Below are 24,451 nucleotides of genomic sequence, written 5' to 3'. Positions count from 1 at the left end.
ATCTAATATTCAGCAAAACTATGTATAGGATTTCTATTCAATGGAAGAAGGTCATTAATATACAAGAGAAAAAGAGTGTGGGAAAAAACTGAACATTGGGGGGACACCAGCATAAGTGGAGAAGTTAGAAGACAGAGAGCAATCTATCATCACCCTCAGTGCGTGATCAGAGAGAAAACTGGATAACCAATTACAAAAAACAGTTGGCAAACCATAAGATAGAAGCTCGTTTAGAAGACCTTTATGCCAAACACTATTGAAAGCCTTTGAGATGTCAAGAGCAACTTCTTGTGTTTCACTGAGTGTTTTCATTAAATTTGTCTATAAATGAGTAATATAAGCCAGAATATCACTAGTGGATCAACACTGACAGAATCCATATTGGTGATTAAACTCTTAAACTACCTAGAAACCTTCAGACTGAAGGTTTCTAGGTAGTTTAAGAGTTGCTGGTTAATTGATTTCTCCATTAATTTAGAAGAGTAGAAGTAATTGCAATGGGACGATAATTGGATGGGAGGGATTTGTCACCCTTTTTAGGAACTGGCTGGATATGAGCAAATTTCCAAGCAGAAGGAAAAACACCTTTGAAATAAGAAAGTGAAAAAAAGGCGGCAAAGAATAGGAGTAACTTCAGGAGCACAGGTTTTGAGAACAAGTGGAGAAATACCATCAGGACCTGGAGCTTTCTTAGCATCAAGATTCATCAAAATCCTTCTGATATTCTTTTGACGGAAGACCACAGGAGGCATCGAATGGAGCGTGTTGGGAATGGTGGGAGGTGTTTTACCAAGCTCATTAATACATGAGCTGGAAGAAAAATGGGATGCTAGCAGGTCAGCTTTATCCTTGGCTGAAGTGACAACAGAACCATCTGGTTTTGAGAGTGGTGGGAGCAGAGATGGGCAAAAGTTGCAGCCGATAGCTTTGGCAAGAGACCAGAATGCTCAGCTACAATTAGAGCAAGATGCAAGTTATCTACTCTTAGCCTGTTCAAAATCTAGTTTGGACTGATTAATACCTGCTTTACAGTTGTTGCAAGCTTTGGTGTAGGCAGAAAATGAAACTGGAGAATTGGAAACAAGCCAATTACGATATGCAACATTCTTCTCTTGAACAGCCTTAGCACATTTATTGGAAAACTTAGGTTTAGATAAAGAATGAGATTTCAAAGGAGTGTGGAATACAGGATTCCATTGCTACAAGAATAATTTCACTAACACAATCTGAGCAAAAATTGACAGAATTTTTGAAACAGTAATCTGACCAAGGAAAGGAAGAAAAGAAATCATGCAGGTCATCCCATTTTGCTTTATTGTGATGCTAAACAACACTTGGTTGGGAATAGCCATGATTTAAAGGCTCCATTGAAGAAGAGACAGTCAACAAGTTGTGATCTGAGTTGCCTAAAGGACCACTCACTTCGACTGTGTTACTTTGAAGGGTTGTTTGTGAGAAAAAGATCAAGCATGTTGGCTGTATGGTTAGGATTGTCCAGTATTCTTGTAGGTAAATGAACAATCTGTGCGAGGTCATCAGTAATTGCAAAAGCCTCAGCATCTTGGCCAGTTGGGTCTGTGTGACTGACTAGAAAATGGAAGCCAGCTGGAATTGTGAACATTAAAATCACTAAAGAAAATTACCACACTGTTAGGCAAGTTGGACTGGAGAAAGTCAAATTGTAAGGAGAGGAAGTCAGAGTTCTAAGTGATAAGTGGATTTGGGAGAAAGGTAGAGAGAACAGATGAATTTGACAGGATGTGGTAGAAAGATTTGAAGCCAGAGAAGATCGAAAAGAGGAGAGTCCAAATTGTCAAGTCTCTGACAGGGAATATCAGAATGGACATATGCACAAGAACCACCTTTGAGGTGAAAGGAATCATACAGCGAATAATTGAGCAAATGAGATTCTGTCAGAAAAGGTACATGGGGTTTGGCAGACAGTAAGTGGAAATGGACATCATTGAGATTAGAACTGAAACCATGTATATTTGTGAAATAAACTAAGAAGTGTTTGGGAGGTTTAGATCTTTTTGCAGATGTGTTTGCTCTATTAGTTTAACAATTCATAGTGTATTCAATAGTAAGATAAAGTGGGGAGGGGGGTCATGCTGTATGAAAGAATGAAATTTTTGGATATGGTAAGAATATACCCACATCTTTGACGTAATGTGGCCTCAATAATGCCCCCGCATGCGCACTACTCGGACTCCCTCCCATTACTATCTGGCAGAGTAGAGGTAACAAGATTATACACTAGCTGATCCAGAAGCCTCCTAGAGAGTTACCAATATGTTCGATCCAGTGTACTAACTAGCGGTACACTTTGTTAGTGTACTAACAAAGTGTATAAGGCTTTAAAAGGACTAAAACAAGTTTAGGACTGAAAGCATCAGACTACAGAAAATTTATTTACTAGATGAACAAGTTAGTGCAAAAGCATCATTTTAGTTCGTAGTAAATCACCATACTAGGTGAAATGGCATCATTTTTGTTACATCTCATAGTGCGAATGTTTTTTGTGCCATAAAAAAAAACCAGAAACCAACCATTGTGAATGTCCTCAATGAATTGCCTCTTATTGCTTATTCGAGGTAATGTACCACTACCTTGAATAAGCAATGCTTCCCCAGTAGAAAAGACTAATGTTACTTATTCTTGTTGGATATCACCAATGGTGAGCTGTAGTGGTTCGCGAGAGCTCATTGTTATTTATTTTTTTTTTAATTTGTGAGCCCATTGTTGAGACGATCTTTTTTTTTTTTAATTTGCAAGCCCATTGTTGAGATTTATTTTACAAATGAAATCCTGAATACAATTATTGAGTATCCAGAACCGAAACTACCATGGAGCGAGCGGGACCCCCATTGCCAGCATTTTAATGGTGCAGTCGATCAGTTGTATTTTAAAATTGCTTCATTTTTGATTTAATTACAGTCGGTCCTCTGTTTAACAAACTTCCTTATAGCGAATTTTTTTGATTACCCTTGGTAATTACATAAAATAGTTCCCATTGAACAAAGAAAATTTCCATGTAACGAACGGATTAGGAGAGACAATTGTGTATGCATTGTTCCCACCTCTGGCCTTGCCTTTAAGCAATTTAGTTAATTAGAAAGTGTGAATTAATGGTGAAAGGGATTACCATTTCACAATGTTAGTGGTGTCCATAAAACCTATGCAGTCAAATACCAAGAAGTCGTGATAGTCAATATACTTTCAATAATTTCAGAGGATTAAGAAGATTCTCAACACAGATTATAGCCTCTGGTCAACCTGTGTTGTGGTTCCCCTTTACTCCGACAAACGGACATACATTTTTCGGAGAAATGAGTGATCCATGTCTTCCAGTAAATTTCTCGTCTGTGTTTATGTGGTCACAGTAGCTGAATATCCATGTGATTCTGACATTTTGCACTGTATTTAAAGAAATAGTGACAGCAACGTAGAGTGGGGGATTGAGGCAACTAAGATATTATATAAACTTGAAGATGAAATGTTGGCAGATTTTGAAACTTTGTCGAGCCTTTCACTGCGTAGAAAATGTTCTAAAATATAATAGCATACAGGCAATAATTTAAAAAAAAAAATACTGTATCACCAATCTCCAAAAAAACTAGGGCAAATTAAGGATGATTGCTAAAGAACTTCATGTGGAAACTGTAAAGATCGGTCGTGTGTTCGGGCTGCAATGGGCAGCTTTTAGCTTGTGGACGGCAATTGTGGGTTGGAGGAATTATCCCGCTTTGTGCAAACATTTTGAATCAGAAGATAAATATTCCGGATTATTAAATCGACTTTTAAATTTGGAATTTCTTAACCATTTAGCACTAATGTTCAACATCCTGCAAGAGCTCTCTTACCTTTCAGAAGCTTTACAGAATCACTATGGTAAAAGCAGATAAATTAATTCTTAGAATTATCGATGCTATTGCTAATTTGAAAAATTCTGAAGGAAATTATGAAGCCAAAATTGAGAGGATGTTGAAGTGGAAAGAATTTGAAGGAATAAAAATTGAAAGTAAAAAAATTACATCGTGACAAGTTAGTAAATGCATTGTTTTATCCTTAAAGGATAACTTATTATTGGAACAGGGTGATTTTAAATTAAATAAAGAAAATAATGATACCATTGAAAGAACTTTCGTCTCGGTGGCAAGACAGTGAAAACTGAATAAGAAATTTAAGTTTTCTGATAAAATATGAAATAAAAATTAATGATTTTAGAGATTTTGTCGAAGAAAATTTATCTTTAAAATCAAGTGAAATTACCTTTTCAATTAAGAAAGCCAGAAATATCTCTGAAACCATTGCCATTAGCAGTGCTGAAGCTGAGCGAGCTTTCAGTGTAATGAATACTATTGAGTGAGTGAATGAATGAATAATGTTGACACTTAAACATGTTGAAATGGAAAACCATTGCTTCAATTTAATCCGGATCGTTACATCAAATCGTTCCTCTGTAATCATCGCTCAGCTATTGAGCAAAGAAAACAATCGACAACAAATATTAATAAAGAAGTAAATTGGTAATTTTTAGAATAAATTTATATTTGTGAAAAATTTTTTTCATGTAATCTGTGATTTTTTTTTTTGTGTACTTTTTCTAGAAAGTTTGTTTTTTATGTAATATATGTTTTTATATTGTGGAATGCTTTGTGATAGTTTTTATGTTATTTGTGATATTGGAAATATTTCATGTTATTTTTTATTCGCAATATTAAAATTTTATCATGAAAAAAATATATCCATTATATTTCCCTAGTTGTGAAAAAAAAGTTGCGCATATGCTGAGTACACATGGTAGATGGTTTATGCAAAACGTCCTTCGTGTTTCTTTTAGGCATTTTGATTTGTATATATCGATTATGAAATAAAAGAGCTTTTTTACTGTAAATATTTTATTGATAATTCACAGATTTTCATAATTTCTGGAAGACAAGATACAATGGATTTATGATAACTAAAGTAAGAGATGTATACTTGAGAGTGCAATGTATCTAAATATCTCTGTAAAATAGCACCGATTAATGTACCGATCTTGTAGTTGAAACGACATACGCAAGTGTTAGGGGCACCTAACAATGGAATATAACGAAAATGCAAGACGAAAAAAAGAAATTGTTGACAAATATTTGTATTGTTGAAATCATACTTACTGCAGTATTAACTTCAGGAAGCATGATTGTGACGTCATACTATTCAATAATTCTAAAAAGTTAGAACTCCAAACACCGTCGTGTCCAATTATCATCATAAGGTGGGACATGACGATTAGATTTTTAAGTTTTTTTTAAGTTTTTTTTTTTTTTTTTTTTTTAGATAGACCTAGGAACATTTTACACATTCACTTATATCCATGGTTAAGGGAGTAATAAGCCGCATCTTGAAAAGGTGGAGTCATATTCTTATCTGGGACAAGTTATTAGCTGTAATAATGATAAAGGGCTGGAAGTCAAGAGAAGAATAAATTTTGGATGGATAGCATTCAGGAAATATAGTCACATACTGAAGAGCAATATCCCAGTTTGTCTGAAATGTAAAATAATGAACCAATGTATACTCCCCACCATGACTTATGGAAGTGAAACTTGGGCACTCACCAAAAGAATGGAAGAGAAGCTGGGAACTACACAGCAAAGAATGGAACGAATTATATTGGGAATCAGACTGTTAGATAAGAAGAGAAACACATGGATTAGGCAGCAAACTCAAGTAAAGAACATTCTTATCAAAACTAAAGAACTAAAATGGTCTTGGGCAGGACACATAACTCAAAGCCATGATGACAGATGGACTAAGAAAATAACAGAATGGTACCCAAGAGGAGCTAGAAGACAAAGGTGGAGATGGATAGATGAAATTCATGAGTTTGTAGGTAGTAAATGGATGGCCAATTCTCAAAACAGAAGGAACTGGAAAGTTGCTGGAGAGGCCTTCATCCTGCAGTGGATTGAAAATGGCTGATGATGATAATGATGAAGCCGCATCTGTCCCCCCCCCTAAATTCGGTCCTGACCCGAGATATCATACCGGTCACGAAAAATGCATCACGCGCTATAATCACACTACTAGTAGTGCAAGCGTCAGAAGTGCCTCTAGTGGAAGCTGCGGATGACGTCACTTCCATGACCGATCAAATTTACTCAGTAGAAAGTCGGAAAAACTGCGAGCCCATTGTTAAAATATTCACAGCTCACCACTGAGCTGTGAATACAGCTCAGTGGTGAGCTGTATTAAAACTTTTTTGCGTCTCATCAGTGGGTGAATAGGTGCCTCGGTAATACAAGTGAAAACCCAGTTATGAAGTTTAACTTCACAATATGAGAGATGCCAGATGGTTTGCAATAGTAAAGAACAAAAGTGGTTTAGTGCTGAATGTCTTAGACTGTGAAATTTACTAGATGAACAAGTTAGCGAAAAGCATCATCTTAGTTGGTATTAAATCTCCAAAGTAGGTGAAATGCATTGTTTTTGTTATATCTCATATTGTGAACACCACAACAAGTTGCCTGCTAATTCACTACCTTGAATAAGCAACGCTTCCCAGTAAAGAAGACTAATGTTACTTATTCTTGCCGAATACCATCTCCACCCAGATGGCACCTCTTCGAAGCTTGTTCGAAGTAGTACAATAACAAGCAAATCATTATTTATCTAGTAAATTTTCTGTAGTCTGAGGCTGTCGGTATTAAACCCTTTTTAGTCCTTTACTATCGCATATCATCTGGCATCTCTCATATTGTGAAGTTAAACTTCATAACTGCATTTTCACTCATTGTACTTAAGCTCACATGCTTGCTTTCTTATATTATATGCCTCTAGTACTAGTATTCTATTACTGGGTTACCTACCTATCCGCACACTGATGAAAGGCCAACAAGCTTAAAACGGTGTGGTCTTTGGTGGTGGTATCTGCCGAGAATGAAAAAACAATAGTCCTCTACTGGTGAAGCATTGCTTATTCAAGGTAGTGCAATAACAGGCAACTTGTGAAGGTGTTCAAATTATGAGATGTAACAAAAACGATGCCATTTCACCTACTTCGGTGATTTACTCTGAACTAAAATAATGCTTTGCACTAACTTGTTCGGGCACCTCTGTGGGCAGGAGCAGCAGTGCGTAGGTGACAAAATAACTAATTTGTTCGGATATAAAAGGGGTTAAGTAAATTAAATGCTGATAAAGTGAGTCAGTCCTCGTATAGCCCGATAGATGTGTTCGTAGAAATCCTCGTGCAATATAAACAACAGGCCCTATGGGAAAAATAGGGTTAGGTGCCGACCACCCTAGATTGAACACACACATTTGTAACCAAAACATTACCAAACATGATAAATAATTGTAATTAAATACTTACTTAGATAGTATGAATCAGAGCTGTAATACTCAATATGTTCTACGTTGATAATAATATAAGTAAAATAATAAGAGGAGTATACCTCAATATAGTACGTAGAACACTTCCATATGATACCCTCCAGAAATTAAAACGGAAAAAATGAAAAAATCAACAACTTACCGGTACATTAGAGTAAATTATAAATAATTAAATAATCTATTTAACACGATTCAAATCAATTTAAAACAATTAAAAATCAAATTAATGCAATTAAAAGAATCTAACGAAAATATCGTTTTGAATAGTTTCGTTAGATTAGGAAGGAAAATTGTTTTGAATATTTTCGTTAGATTAGGAAGAAATATCGTTTTGAATATTTTTGATTGTTTTAAATTGATTTGAATTGTGTTAAATTGATTATTTATAATTTACTCTAATGTACCGGTAAGTTGTCATTTTTTCCGTTTTAATTTCTGGAGGGTATCATACGGAAGTGTTCTACGTACTATATTGAGGTATACTCCTCTTATTATTTTACTAATAAAATATTCACGTATTTTATTATGATTATTTATTATTATACGTAATAAAATACATAATATGTAAGCATTTTAATTACTTAAGTATTTTAAGTAATATGTAAGTACTTTATTACGACTATTACGTAATAAAATATTGCTAATGCTTTTGCTTCTATCATAAGCAAACTTTTTTTGTTTGATTTTCTATCCAAACAGATGACAGCTGTTCCACTCTTTCAGTTCTTTTTGTCTTAATCCAATGGATTTTAATTACACTTTGAATTGTTCCTGCTATGAAAGTTGTTTTTATTTTCTCAGCGTTGCCTCATTTAGGTCTGTAGCACGTGCAATATCACATGGTCTTTCATTTCGCTCAAAGCGTTTCACAATTTCATATTTTTTCTCTATCGACAGAAGCAGACTGGCCATAAGCCTTACCGAGGAAACCCCAGTGTGATTTTGGCCATAAACATATTATGAGGCCACTATAAATTTTCCCGGGTAAGAATTTTTGATCCGCCTCTGTTTATCGATATTGCTTTTGTTTTTCTCTGTGAATCTGCAGTGTCTTCACCAGGACGCTTCCTTTTCACACCTTTTAAGTATTTTAATCATTTTTAGGGAATAAAGCACAATTACAAAACGAGGAGGCACGCTTGATAAACATAAACAAAACTGCGCACATGTCGCAACTGAATAAACAACACCGTAAAGGCAGAGATACACTATTAACATCTCACATTTTACTAAAGCACATTTATAGGGGTTACTACCATAAAACAATAAAAACAATTTCCAGTTGCGTTTCTGCGAGTGGAATCTGTTATTTTTATTTTTTTTTTTTTTATGAGAACCCCAAACACGAGAGGTATTAGAACCTATAGTACTTAGTACCGTGCTTGGGTTGGAGGTTGAGAAGACGAAAGAAGATATTTATTGACATTGGACTTGAACTTCTGTAGATTGTAATTTTCAGGAAATACATATGAAGGAAGGTTGTTCCAGAAAATGGCAGTTGAATGAATAAATGAGGAAGATGAAAAGTTGGTTTGAAGTTGGACAGTAAATGGATGTTGGCTGGTGGCGGCACGTGTTCGGACTGTTTTGAAAGAGAGAGCGGGAATTATAGAAGCTAATTCAGAAGAACAGTGCCCAAGGAAGTATCTGTAGAAGAGGCATGCAGCAGAAACAGTACGTCTATGAGAGCCGACCGGGCTAGCCGAGTGGGTAAAGTACCTGCCTGGCAACCCAAAGGTCGCGGGTTCGATTCCCGCCTCGGGCTTGGATCAAAGTACTGCAAAAACCTTGGGAGGTGCAATATGGCCACAGAAGCCGATGCGCCAACAACTACCAAATCAAAAAAAAAAAAAAAAAAACGTCTATGAGAAAGACGTACTCTGTTAGAGATGAATCATTAATTAACCTAACTGCCCTCTTCTGAATGGAATCAAGAAGCCCGAGAGAGGTTTTGGGGGCACCACCCCAGATGTGGGAACAATATTCCATGGCAGGGCGGATTTGTGATTTATACAGAGTGAGCAGCTGTTTGGAAGAAAAGTAACGCCGAGAGCGAAAGAGAAAACCAAGTTTTTTAGATGCAGAGGAAGCAATATTTGTAATGTGCTTGTGCCAAGAGAGATTAGAAGTCAGGGTAATCCCCAAAAGAGATATATCATTTTGCCTAGAAATCGGAGTGTCACTAAAGATAAGCATAGGAGCAGAAGAATCCTTTTTGCGAGATATAAGACAAGACTGAGTTTTAGAAGGGTTGAAATCAACTAAGTTGTCTTTGCCCCACTGGAGAATTACCTGAAGATCGGCATTTAAGGAATTGGTAGCAGATTTTCGAGAACTAGAAGCTGATTGAGCAGGACAAGGTTTCTCAAAATGGAAAGTTGAATGCAATGTGCTATCATCGGCAAAACTATGGATAGGATTTCCAGTCAATGGAAGAAGGTCATTGATATACAAGAGGAAAAGAGTGGGGGAAAGAACTGAACCTTGGGGGATACCGGCATTAGTGGAGAAAGAAGACAGAGAGCCATCTACCATCACCCTCAGTGAGCGATCAGAGAGAAAACTGGATAACCAATTACTAAAAACAGTTGGCAAACCATAAGATGGAAGCTTGTTTAGAAGACCTTTATGCCAAACACGATCAAAATCCTTTGAGATGTCAAGAGCAACTACTTGTGTTTCACCGAACCTTTCCATTGAATTAGTCCATAAATGGGTAACATAAGCCAGAATATCACCAGTGGATCGACACTGACGGAATCCATACTGGCGATCGTTGATCAGACGGAAGGTTTCTAGGTAGTTTAAGAGTTGGCAGTTAATTGATTTCTCCATTACTTTAGAAAGAGTAGAAGTAATTGCAATGGGACGATAACTGGATGGGAGGGATTTGTCACCCTTTTTAGGAACTGGCTGGATATGAGCAGATTTCCAAGCAGAAGGAAAAACACCTTTGGAATAAGAAAGTGAAAAAAAGGCGGCAAAGAATAGGAGTAACTTCAGGAGCACAGGTTTTTAGAACAAGTGGAGAAATACCATCAGGACCTGGAGCTTTCTTAGCATCAAGATTCATCAAAATCCTTCTGATATTCTTTTGACGGAAGACCACAGGAGGCATCGAATGGAGCGTGTTGGGAATGGTGGGAGGTGTTTTACCAAGCTCATTAATACATGAGCTGGAAGAAAAATGGGATGCTAGCAGGTCAGCTTTATCCTTGGCTGAAGTGACAACAGAACCATCTGGTTTGGACAGAGGTGGGAGCAGAGATGGGCAAAAGTTGCAGCCAATAGCTTTGGCAAGAGACCAGAATGCTCGGCTACCATTAGGGCAAGAAGCAAGTTTTCTACTCTTAGCCTGTTCAAACTCTAGTTTGGACTGATTAATAACTGCTTTACAATTGTTGCGAGCTTTGGTGTAGGCAGAAAATGAAACTGAAGAATTAGAAACAAGCCAATTACGATATGCAACATTCTTCTCTTGGACAGCCTTAGCACATTTATTGGAAAACCAAGGTTTAGATAAAGGACGAGATTTTAAAGTGGAGTGTCGGATAAAGGATTCCATTCCTGCAAAAATAATTTTACTGACACGATTTGAGCAAACGTTGACATCAGAAGTTTTGAAACAGTAATCAGACCAAGGAAAAGAAGAAAAGAAGTCTCGCAGGTCATCCCATTTTGCATTCTTGTAATGCCAAACAATGCGAGGTTGGGAATAGCCATGAGATAAAGGTTCCATTGGAGAAGAGACAATCACCAAGTTGTGATCTGAAGTGCCTAAAGGACCTCTCACTTCGACCTTGTACTTAGAAGGGTTGTTTGTGAGAAAAAGATCAAGCGTATTGGCTGTATGATTAGGATTGTCTGGTATTCTTGTAGGTAAAGTAATTGCAAAAGCCTCAGCATCTCGACCTGCTGGGTCGGTGTGACTAGAAAATGGAAGCCAGCTGGAGTTGTGAACGTTAAAATCACCAAGGAAAATTACCTCACTGTTAGGAAAGTTAGACTGGAGAAAGTCAAGTTGCAAAGAGAGGAAGTCAAAGAGCTCCAAGTGATTAGTGGAGTTGGGAGAACGGTAGAGACAACAGATGAATTTGACACAATGAGGTAGAGAGATTTTAAGCCAGACAAGATCAAAGAGAGGAGATTCCAAATTGCCAAGTCTCTGACAGGGATTATCAGAACGGACATATGCACAAGTACCACCTTTGAGGCGAAAGGAATCATACAGCAAATAATTTGGACATCTGAGATGAGAAGTAGTTTAATCAACTGATAACTGAGATTCAGTCAGAAAAAGTACATGGGGTTTGGAAGACTGCAAGTGGAAATGGACATCGTTGAGATTGGAATTAAGACCACGTATATTTGTGAAATGAATTAGGAAGTCCTTGGGAGGTTTAGATCTTTTACTACCAGTTATAAACTGGTAGTAAACTCAATCTAATTGCATTTGCGATTATACTGATAACTGGAGTTGTGTTGGTTTTTACATTATTATGGTGAAATGTGTTTCCCCTTCACTGATATAAAAAACAAATACATTTTCAGAATCTTCTCTTCATTCCTATCGTGTTGCGTTCAGTTGGGGTGATTCCGTGTTTGACTGCCATTTCTTGTAACACAAAGGCGAATCGTGCATAAGCGAGTTCAGTTTGTGTTATATAAGATATCGTTCCCCTATTTATAAATCATGTATAATCATGTAAACATGTGTTATACGAGTACTGACTGTACTCTTTTTCGAGTATCAGTATCTTTCTTAACTGTTATTATTTCTTAAATGAACATGCTAGGGGAAATTAATTTAAATAGAGAAAGGATGGTTGCAGAAGACATGTACAAATATTTCTCAAAGATTAATTGCTTGTTGGAATGATCTTCTGCTTAGAGTTGTGGAAGTTGTTAGGTTGAATAAATTTTAAAAAGTTTGGCCTAATTGCACTTGATGAACGGTATGGTGGGTGGGCCATAAACAATGTAAGCAAATTTCTTAACCAGTTTTGCATGCTAATTTCAAATGTGTTATTTTTTTTTTTTTTTTTTATCATCAAGTGTAGTTTGCATAATACAACTGCTGATAATATCGGTACAAGATAATTTAGACTATTTCATTGCACAACACAGGAGACTGGCTACAACTGCAGTTTGATCACCCATACAGTTTATACCCAATACACTTTATGCACTATTAAAATAATTTGGGGCACCATTGTAGAGAAAAAAAAAAACAAGCAGAGTTTCATAATGTGGTTAATTTCCTTTGGTACACTTTTTCCAGAATGTTATAGTATGATATCCAGCAGTAGTCTACCAATACACATTCATTCTAGGAACCTTGGCAGTGATTTTTCATTGACTTAATATTTTGATTAAATTACTCCCTCTGCTCATCGCTCACTATGCCAAGGTTTTCAGAAAAGAAGTCTGAGTGCGAATGCAAGAAATTACATACAGTGACAAGAAATGACATCAATGCCATTTCTTTATATACATTGAATAGTTTCTGAACTCTATCTTTGTAGAGCTGTATCTTTATGAGTTTGCTGAAGAGGCTATTGAGAGCCAGACGTGTTTAAAGCTGCTAAGCAAACTTTTTTTTATTTATTGATTTGAAATTATTGTTTTTGTATAACTTTTGATTTAAATTTAGTAATATAGTTTATGTATAACTTTTGATAAGAAAGGAGATAAATTGGAAATTATAGACCAACTAGCTTGTTATCCCACATCTACAAGTTGTTCACAAGGGTTATTACTAATAGATTAGAAAGAATACTTGATGAGAATCAATCGAAAGAGCAAGCTGGCTTTATAGGACAGGATTCTCAACTATGGATCACCTTCACTTAATATCACAGCTAATGGAGAAAGCAAATGAATATAAAACACCATTATGCCTGGCATTTGTGAATTAGGAAAAGGCATTTGACTCCATACAGCATAAGGCAATGTTTCGGGCACTGGAAAGACAAGGCATAGATACCCCATATATTATGATTTTGAAGAAAATATATGAGAATGCTACCTCCTTTATTAGACTAGACAAAGACAGTAGGAAATTTAAAATTGAGAAAGGAGTTCGACAAGGAGACACAATATCTCTGAAGCTGTTTACTGCTGCCCTTGAGGAAGATTTCAGAAGATTAGACTGGTCGCAGAAAGGAGTCAATGTGAACGGAGAGTACATAAACCATTTACGATTTGCAGAGACATTGTGGTCATAAGCCACGATCCCAAAGAATTACAAGGAAAATCTTAATCAGTTATGCATATTTAGTAAGGATTTTGGACTGAAGATGAATATGGCTAAAACAAAAGTAATGATGAACAAGTATGCCACAGAAAGGGAAATAATAATTGAAGGAGCAGTAATTGAAAAGGTGGAGTCATATACTTATCTGGGACAAGTTATTAGCTGTAATAATGATAAATGGCTGGAAGTCAAGGGAAGAATAAATTTTGGATGGACAGCATTCAGGAAATATAAGCACATACTGAAGAGCAATATCCCAGTTTGTCTGAAACGTAAAATAATGAACCAATGTATACTCCCCACCATGACTTATGGAAGTGAAACTTGGGCACTCACCAAAAGAACGGAAGAGAAGCTGAGAACTACACAGCGAAGAATGGAATGAATTATATTGGGAATCAGACTGTTAGATAAGAAGAGAAACACATGGATTAGGCAGCAAACTCAAGTAAAGGACATTATTATCAAAACTAAAGAACTAAAATGGTCTTGGGCAGGACACATAGCTCGAAGACCTGATGACAGATGGACTAAGAAAATAACAGAATGGTACCCAAGAGGAGCTAAAAGAAAACCTGGAAGAAAAACGTGGAGATGGATAGATAAAATGCATGAGTTTTTGGGTAGTAAATGGATGGCCACTGCTCAAAACAGAAAGAACTGTGGTTCTTTCTGTTTTGAGCTTTTGGGGTGGATGGGATCTATCCAGTTATATTAAAGGAGGCAGCAATGGAAGTAAGCAAACCCCTAGCCATAATTATGAGAGCTTCTTTGGACTCAGGGGAGGTACCCATAGACTGGAGATGTGAAAATGTAACCCCAATTCACAAAGGAGGATCAAAGGCTGACACAAGTAATTATAGACCTGTTAGTTTAACTTCTGTTCCAGGTAAATTAATGGAGGCACTGGTTAAAGAAGCACTGCAGGATCATCTAGACAAGAATTCAGTTATAGCTCAGACGCAGCATGGTTTTGTTAAGGGCAGGTCTTGCCTGACCAATTTGATTGGATACTATGATGTAGTCACAAAAGAACTGGATGCAGGGAATAACTTTGATATTATATATTTGGATCTTAGAAAGGCTTTTGATACTGTTGCACATGGAAGACTGCTGCACAAATTGGAGCAGTGTGGCATTGGAGGCAAATTGCTGCTATGGATAAGGGGATGGTTGAGTGGCAGAAGACAGAGAGTGGTAATCAATGGACACTGCTCAACGTGGACTAATGTTATTAGTGGAGTTCCTCAGGGTTCAGTGTTGGGTCCGTTGTTGTTTTCGTTGTTTATGAATGATATTGATGATGGGATATCAAGTTTAATGTCCAAGTTTGCAGATGATACAAAGGTTGGCAGGGTTCTTAAGGACACCACTGACGCTATGCTGCTGCAACAGGATCTGGAAAGGTTGAACAGATGGGCTGAGAAGTGGCAAATGAAGTTTAACATTGACAAATGTAAAGTACTACATATGGGAAACAGTAACCCCAGAGCAACGTTTCAACTCTGCGGTACTACACTGACAGTGGTGGAGAATGAAAAGGACCTGGGGGTAATTGTGCAGGCAGATATGAAGTTCTCTGAGCAGTGCAGACGAGCTGCAAGAGTAGCTCATGGTGTCTTGTCAATGATATACAGGAATGTTTCTAGCAGGGATAAGGAGGTGATTATTCCCTTGTATAAGGCAATGGTTAGGCCACATCTTGAGTACCATATACAGGTCTGGAGGCCTCATTTCGAGGTGATCTGATAGAGGTGTATAAGGCTTTGAATGGTTTGAGCATGCTCTATGCCAATGGGATTCTTCATCTTGCTCAGAATAATCAGCTCAGAGGGCATAAATTCAAATTGAGGAAGGACGGATGTCGGATAGATGTGCGGAAATTTGCCTTTGGCCAGTGGGTGGTTGGTTGGTGGAACCGACTTCCATCACTTGTTGTTGAAGTTGATAGCCTAAACAAATTTAAGGCTCAACTGGACAGGTATTTCGAGCGAATGGAGGGGTGAAATGGGAGTGGTGTGTTTTTTGTTTTTTTTTTTTTGCCTGATGCTGAATAAGCTTGCTTTCTTGCATCATATGCCTCTACTAATGCTAACTGGAAAGTGCTGTAGAGGCCTTCATCCTCCAGTGGATCGAAAATGGCCGATGAGGATGATAACTTTTGATTTAAAATTTAGTAGTATAGTTTTTTTTTAGTGATTTGTTGATTAAATTGGTGCATTTATTTTTGACTCGGCCTTGTAATTGCATAGAAAACCACAGTCTATTTCTGCCAGAATTGTATTGATAGTAGTATTCAAATCTGCCGCCATTGTTTTCGTATTGATACAGCAGATACTGGTAGTAATTTATAACAGTGTAATCAGTATTAGAAGAGGATTACAAATCATAAATTATAGTACTACTTACGTGCTTTAATAATTTAACTTGTGATGTAGATTGTAATGTACAACAGTAATATTCGTAGAGCTTTTAGAATCGGTGATTTGGCATAGATAGTTGGGATAGAGTTCAAGCCATGTGGGGTGACAATAGATAGTTAAATTTATTTCTGTTATAACTACTTAGATTTTACATAACATTTTAAGTAACATTATAAATTAAACATATAACATGATAGGAGATACAACATTCATGTAACATAACTCAGAGATAATACTCTATACTGAAAAAAAAAAAAAAAAAAATATATATATATATATATATATAGTATTAAATACAGACTTTGAATGCTTTGCTAAAGAAAATGCTGATAAATGCGCAGCCAACTTCCTTGATCTGAATATTACACTTAGCAATGATGCAGTTCCTCATCTAATAAACATATATGATAAAAGAAATTATTTTAACTTTGAGGTCATTTATCTCACAAATTGGTAATCCAATATTTCTAATAAAATACACAAAAATGCTCTTTGTATTCAGGCAATCAGATTAGCCAACATATGCAGTAATCATATCCTTTTCAGCAAAGCAATACAAGTTTTTTTATAACAAGCTTTTAAATAATAATATACCTCCCTTTTTTCATCAAATACTGTTTCAATATAGTTTCTTTTTCAATTAAAAAGAAATTCAATTTTTATTTATTCGCCACTTGTCCATGTTAAAGGTATTGTACAGTTGATTATTATTTAGCGGTATTTCCACTACTTAGTAAGTAATCACTGTTCATGATTTCTGTTTAAGTTTCTTTTACCGAATGAATTGCCTGTTGCTTTACTTGCAGATGATATTGAAGGTTGGCAGGGTTGTTAATGACACTAATGACAGTATGTTGCTGCAACAGGATCTAAAAAAGTTTAGCAGATGGGCTGAGAGATGGCAGCTGAAGTTTAACATTGAAAAATGTAAAGTACTGTATATGGGAAGCCTAAGGGTAACTCTACCACCCTCTACCACCCACTCTCTACCACCCTGAGTGTGTGGTACTACACTCAGGGTGGTAGAGAATGAAAAGGACCTGGGGGTAATTGTGCAGCTCATGGTGTCTTGTCAATGATATGCAAGAATTTTTCTAGCAGGGATAAGGAGGTGCTTATCCCCTTGTATAAGGCAATGGTCAGCCATTGCCTTTGATTACTGTATTACCATTGCCTTTGATTACTGTAAACAGCAACCACAGAGCAATGTATCAACTCTGTGGTACTACACTGACAGTGGTAGAGAATAAAAGGGACTTGGGGGTGGTTGTGCAGGTAGATATGAAGTTCTCTGAGCAGTGCAGATGGGCTGCAAGAGTAGCTCATGGTGTATTGTCAATGATATATAGGAATTTTTCTAGCAGGGATAAGGAGGTGATTATTCTCTTGTATAAGGCAATGGTCAGGCCACACCTAGAGTACTGTATACAGGTCTGGAGGCCTCATTTCAAGAAGGATTTAGAGCTGCTGGAAAGTGTACAGAGAAGCGCAACAAGATTAGTGAATGGAACAAAGGGTTTTTCTTACAAAGAAAGGCTTAAGTTTTGCAAATTACAATGTCTGGAGACTAGGCACCTGCAGGTGATCTGATTGAGGTGTATAAAGCCTTCAATGTTTGAGCATGCTCAATGCTGATGGGATTCTTCCTCTTTCTCAGAATAATTGCCTGAGAGGCATAAATTCAAATTGAGGAAAGACAGTTGTAGATAGATGTGGAGAAGTTTGCCTTTAGCTAATGAGTGGTTGTTTGCTGGAACAAACTTCCATCTGTCATTGTAGAAGTTAATAGCTTAAATAGATTTAAGGCAGAACTAGACAAACATTTAGAACGAGTGGATGGGTGTTTTTTTTTTTTTTGTTTTGGCTGATGCTGTATAAGTTTGCTTTCTTGCATCATATGCCTATGCTAATGTGTGAGTACTTTGACTATCAAAAAAGTTTTGATAAAGCCTGTAATGCTTTTCCTTCTAATACATTGAGACATTGTTTTGAATACATCCATCATGGAGAAGCTCTCTGATTTGAGGGTCCATAAAGATTCACTTTCACAACACTGATCTTTGGAAATTTCTCACTTAAATAATTAAATTCTCTCAATTTCATGTTACCCATTGCTTTCACAAAACTCATCATTAGGTTAAATTTAATGTGGAGAGGTGGAAGGAATTTTTCATTGGGTCTACAAATGGAAACATAATACACACTACCCATTCCCAGCTCATGTCTGCATCAGTAATATCTGATGTAATGGTCTTCAGTAGAATGGCCACCCCACAGGCATAGGAAACAACAATATTAAATAAACCCTTCTTGCATGCCCATTAACATTTCAGTGACTTTGAGCTCACCACAGATATTCCATTGACGAGTGTTGTATTGAATTGCTTTCAGTAGTGTCTTTGTTTTATAATATCTCCTTGAAATGAACAGTGTGGATGTGAAGATGGATGGCTTTAAGTTCCCATTGTGTAAGAGACAGTTTTTGAACTTCTTTGTGAGAAGCCAGTGAAGAGATGCCACTCAGATGTAATGTGTACATGTGACAGTTATTGAGCACCATAGCTCTGTTATATACTACAAAATGTGTCAGTTCCATAAAAACTCTTTGTGAGGCCAATATTAAAGTGGAGAGGTGGAAGGAAAATCTGTAAGCAGACTGTTTTCTGTAAAGAAAATTGTATTTTTATAGTGAGACTATGGAGGCAATAAGTTTGACTTTTATCTATGTAGAGGGCTAGATCTCTAATGATGTAGTAGTAGTAGTGGCACGGGATGCAAGAAAGCAAGTGTATGAGTTTATGCAGCATTAACTAAAAAAAAAAAAAAAAAAAAATCACACCATTCCCTCAATGCCTGTCCGGTTCCTCCTTAAATTTATTCAACCTATCAACTTCCACAACAACAGATGGAAGTTTGTTCTAGCAATTAACCACCCGCTGGCTAAAGGCAAATTTCCGCACATCCAATCTACATCTGTCTTTTCTTAATTTGAATTTATGCCCCCTTAGGTTCGTAATCTGAACAAGTGGAAGGATCCCATCAGAATTCAGCGTGCTCTGGCTGTGATATCTGTTTGTGAGGTGTGTATTCATGATCAACTGATGTTCTCTTTGTATTCTATTTTGTCTTCCAAAGAATCTCCATAGCCAGGTGAGCAGGAGCAGCAGTGCGTAGCACACGCTTCTTGATTAGACCGGGGTTTGAGCCCATGATCACCAAATACGGAGGATGTGGAAAGGTCAGGGAATGACCATCTCATATCCCCAGAGCAATATGGCCTTAGTTGCTAATGCTCCTAAAAACCAAATAACTAACAAACCAAAGAATCTATATGCTATAGAGGTACTGGAATTGGCATACTGTCATCATGAGTGATTGGGCTCATCTCTCAATCCAAGTTCAGATAAATAATCTTGTGCTTGTTCTTTACTGGGAATCCAGTTACATTTATATTTCAAAAGTAACAATTACTGTTGTGGGCCTTTTGTTCTCTCCATACCGTGGGTATGGCAAACAGCATGACATCTTCCTTTTGTTGAACCAATCACATAATTAATTCAAACAAGTGCTACAGATAACATGTGGTCTATACCTTATTATGGTCTCCTAGAGCAGTGTTTCCTAACCTTTTTTGTGATATGAACCATTTTATATTTGAGGTAGAGGCAGTGACTAAAAAATATTAAACTATATGTGCAAATATAATAATAACATTTTGAAATAATATGTACTCATACTGAACATATGTTAGGTTGTTGAAAGCATAAGTTATCTCCCATCATTGTTAGTGGGATTATTGCCTACTGCAGAAAAGGCTGTTTTATTAAGTATCATGGATTGTATTCACACTGACTACTTTTGGAAAATACCTAGTAAATTTCAAATATCCCATCATAATTGCACACCATTATGATTTAGTTAGGAAAGGGCCCACCTACATAGAAGAATTTCTTGAGGTGATTTCTTGCTTTCAAGCTATGGTAATGACTGTGTTTCATTAATTCACCAGATCTTATCGGAAACAATTTATAATCAAATAAGTAAATTATGAAAGATTTTTGACTTTTTTTTTTTTTTTCAGTGAAAAATATTGGTTGACCTTTGTTATTGGCAGGAATAGCTAACTGAAGTGTGGTCAACTTAAAATTATTTATGTGAAAACTCACTGTCATGCTTTAATGCATAGAGCCCTATCACATTTGTATTTTTTGTCACTATATCTATTTATAATTTTTATCAATCATGTATTGTTTATAATATAAGCTTATTTCCACAGGGGTCATGAATGTAGAAAACATTACATTGTGTCACTCATTGCTTGCTAGTATGAATATGGAATTATATTACCAGATGGCCGGGCAGTATCATCATTAGTTGGAAATAAGGCCCCATTACAGCCTATGGAGTTTGTGGGGGGGGGGGACCAGGGCTGGGTTAAGGCACAATCAAGTGGTTCCCCCAAACAGGGCAGCAAAATTTAGGGGGCACAAAATGACCCGAAAATTTACTGATTTGCTGTAAATTTCTAGTCGGACAGGGCACACCAAAAAATCTCATACAGGGTGCTGATAGACCTGGGGCTGCTTCTGCAGAGGGGACTATATATATAAACTAGATAAAATAATGAGCAGCTTACAGGCTGTTATTTACTATGAATGCCAATAGAAAAAAAAAAAAGTGAATATTAAGACTTTTTTTTTTTCTGCCTCTTGTTTCAGTTGAATTTATAATTCATTTAGTTAGCTATTCATTCATTGTATATTGCTTCTTTTTCCTTCCCTCAAGATTGCTGGTATTCTTGCTGCAGTGGATGCTACAAAAGAAAGGCTGCTGGCTGATCTATACAAGATTTCAGGATATCCTACACTGAAATATTTTAAGTAGGTTTTTTGTTTCATATATGCATAAAAATTTTCTTTTGGATGGTATTTACTCATGCACGCAAGCAACGAGAGACTGTAAGCATATCTCAGTGCAGGTAATATCTACTCTCAATTAACATTACAGGTAGGACTCGGTTTATGCCAGGATTAGGTTCCTGAAATTACTGGCATAAATTAAAGCAAAATTATAATGGCTACATACGTAAATACGTTAGGTTGTGTTCCAAGATTTTCAGTAATCAACACAAAATATGTACTTGAAAATTGTTTTATTTTATGAAATTTATGTACTGAAAATTGTATAATGTTTAAGAAAAAGAAAGAAAATTTACTGCTTTAAAAATGATAGAATAGATGTATGTTTGGTTTGATTCTTTCGTGATAAGTTATAATAAGGCTGTAGAACTGTCTCAATTCCTCTCTTAACGGTTGAGCTCCGCTCCCAGTTGGGGTTGTTGCTACAGAAGATCATACACCCCTTATTAGTAAGAGCAATAGCCTCTTGCATTGATTTCACTTTTAGTGTCATAACCGGCATTGCAGAGTCAGCTTCACTTTCCTCTGTGTCTTCTTTGGACAGTTGTTCAGCTAACTATTCTAAATCTTCCATTGAAAGCTCTTCACCATGACTCTCAAGGAGCTCATTTATGTCATCAACTTCTACATCATCTGTTCCTGTTTCCTTTGCTATCTCTGTCACATTCTCTATTATTGATGCAAGGGTAGTGTCATGCTCTTGCAAATCTGGAATGCAGTCAGGCCAAAGCTTATGCCAGATGCCATTCATACATCATTTTGACACTTCACTCCATGCCAGTGAAATGTTGGAGATCCCTTTCATGGTGTTATGACTTCCAGTAGTCTCTCAACGCAACATTATTGGACGCTTGAATAGCCTCAGAAATTCTCTTGAGTGTTTTCCGTAAGTAATAAGCCTTGAAGGTGGATATTGCTCCTTGATCCATGGGTTGTAAAAGTGAGGTTGTGTTTGGTGGAAGGAAGACAAACTTGATCTCTAGGCCATCGGTATTGAAATCACTCAAATCTCAAGGGTGACCAGGGGCATTGTCCAGCAGCAGCAAAACCTTGTGAGGAAATCTATTTTTTGTACAGAACTCCTTTACCTCTGGGCCAATATACAACGTGAACCAGTCAGTAATATTGTCTGTGTAACCCAGGCCTTTTTGTTGGAATGCCAGAAGACAGGAAGCTGTGTTTTCACAATTCCCTTCATAGCACACCGTGTTTCTGAAAGGTAAACTATCATAGGTTTTAATCTGAAAGTTCCTGAAGCATTGCCACCCAACAACAAAGTCAAGCAGTCCTTGGCTGCCTTGAACCCAGGGGCAGAACGTTCTTCACAAGCAATGAAGGTGCAGTTGGGCACCTTTTTCCAATAGAGGCTCATTTCGTTTACATTAAAAACTAAGTCTGGGGTAAGCTTTTCTTCATTGATGAGTTTTTGAAAATAAATTGGAAATTCATTTGCAGCTATAATATCAGCATTAGCTGCTTCTCCTGACATTTTAACAATATGGACGTTTGTTTTGTTTTTGAATCTAAAACACCATCCTCTTCGCCACTTAACTCATCAAACAAAGATTTTGCTTTATACCTGATAAGTGATTTTGTTAGAGGAAGATGACGCTGGATCATGTCATCAATCCACAGGACAAGCAGCTTTTCCATTTTTTCGACTGTTTTATTCTGGGAATAGGTGTACTAAGAGGTTTCTTGCGCCAATATTGCCGCTAATTGGGAAGATTGCTTTGTGGTCTCAGCATTTTTCATTATAGTTGTTACAGTTGATGGTGCTAAATTGAAGGAACGACACACATCTGACGAGTTTAACTTTTCTCCATTCGCCGAAAAACTCCCATATTTTCTTCTATTGTCAATGATTTACATTGTTTTTTAGTCTCTTGTCCAAACTCACTTGATAACACATGTTTTGAGAGCATGGTGGCCGATACAGTATCTGTATTTGAAAATATACAGTATCTGTATTTGAAAATATCTACTAATAAAAAGAAGCGTCCTGTACTCCAGACACCAGTGCATGTTTGTCAGTTCACTTGCAGTTCTTAGTTCATGGTTAATCTAATTTGCTCTTTCTCGTCACATTTTATATTCCGCTTTTTTGTTTAATTATTTAAATTTTAGGCCGTAGTTTATCATTTAGTATTATAGTTTTAGTACAATATAAGTTTTATTACAATGTCGGGACCATCTAGGAAGTCGGGCAGAGTCATGACTCATCACCCTCTCCAACCGTGATCTCTGAGAGGCACAAAAGTGAAGCGACGTAAACCAAGTCCTACCTGTACTTTTAGTTAGTAATAAAATCAAATCATCATAACAGCTGCTAATAATTATAACATCTGTTAACTCTTCCGATTTAATTTAAACATTTCCAACTTATTGGAAAACCTTAATTTAAAGTTTTGCAATAAAAAAAAGTTTTTTTAATACAGTTTGTGTTATTTTTAAAATACATAGATATGTTATTTCTTTTCAATTACAGACCTACCAAATTTAGCAATATATGTTTAAAAGTTGCCTCAAAGTTTGAATAGCATAAAGCTTAATGAGCGGTTCTCACTTCAGATAAATCTGCTACGTTACATGAAGTTAGGATGAAAGAATAATTTGAGGCTTAAGGTAATTTAAAATAATTTAAAATTGTGAACACAGAATTAAAATATGCTCAAGGAAGTAGAAGTGCACAACTTCATCCCTGGTTGTCATTGAAGAATTAATTTAAACTTTAAAATATGAGACCGGTGAAGCCAAAAGTCATGAATGACCGACTTTAGTATTAACGTCATCAGTAGGTAATACTAAAAGGAAAGGAATCGCGTGTTTTTAAAATCGCGTGCTTTCATGTTCCCATAATGCACTTTGTGACATGTGGGAATCTTAGGTGCGTGAGATTCCAGACCAAGGAGAGGTTGGTGGGTAGTTTTGTGTTTACGACGTTAAGTTTGGCAGCACTATTCTATAATAAGGGCTTCATATTGAAAAATTTTTTAACTGGATTTTAATTTTACCATTGTAATGGCCAAATCAACTAGGGGGTTATGATTATGAGAATGTACGTGTTGTGTGAGTTCAGTACTGGATTGTAAAATTGTAAAATTAAAATCCAGTTACAAAATCTTTCAATACGAAGCTCTTATTATAGAATGGTGCCGCAATAATGCCAAACTTAACGTCTTAAACACAAAACTACCCACGAACCTCTCCTTGGTCTGGAATCTCGTGCACCTAAGATTCCCACATGTCACAAAGTGCATCACGGGGAACATAAACATCTTTAAAAACACGCGATTCCTTTCCTTTTAGTATTGCCAACTGATGATGTTAATACGAAAGTCAGTCATTCATGACTTTTATCATCACCGGTCTCATATCTTAAAGTTTAAATTAATTCTTCAATGACAATTCTTCTATGATGGAGGTGTATAAAGCCTTGAATGGTTTGAGCATGCTGAATTGCTGATGGGATT

The 24,451-nt window shown here is 36.6% G+C and overlaps 1 protein-coding gene across 3 annotated transcripts in view; it reads left to right on the top strand.

Moving 5' to 3' along the window:
- Positions 1-24,451, top strand: part of LOC150075068 (protein disulfide-isomerase A5) — a 755,693-nt gene that overhangs the window by 454,332 nt on the left and 276,910 nt on the right. For all 3 annotated transcript variants that reach the window (XM_090388976.1, XM_090388975.1, XM_090388974.1), the window contains one exon: positions 20,845-20,939. In XM_090388976.1, the coding sequence (XP_090245102.1) occupies positions 20,845-20,939 (95 nt within the window). The remainder of the gene's footprint in view (positions 1-20,844; positions 20,940-24,451) is intronic.

Source organism: Mastigoproctus giganteus, chromosome 14, assembly GCF_048544385.1.
Source record: "Mastigoproctus giganteus isolate SK-2022 chromosome 14, ASM4854438v1, whole genome shotgun sequence".
NCBI classification, from domain to species: Eukaryota; Metazoa; Arthropoda; class Arachnida; order Uropygi; family Thelyphonidae; genus Mastigoproctus; species Mastigoproctus giganteus.
Note: the sequence above shows the minus strand (reverse complement) of the source record. Positions and strands in the feature narration are given on the sequence as shown.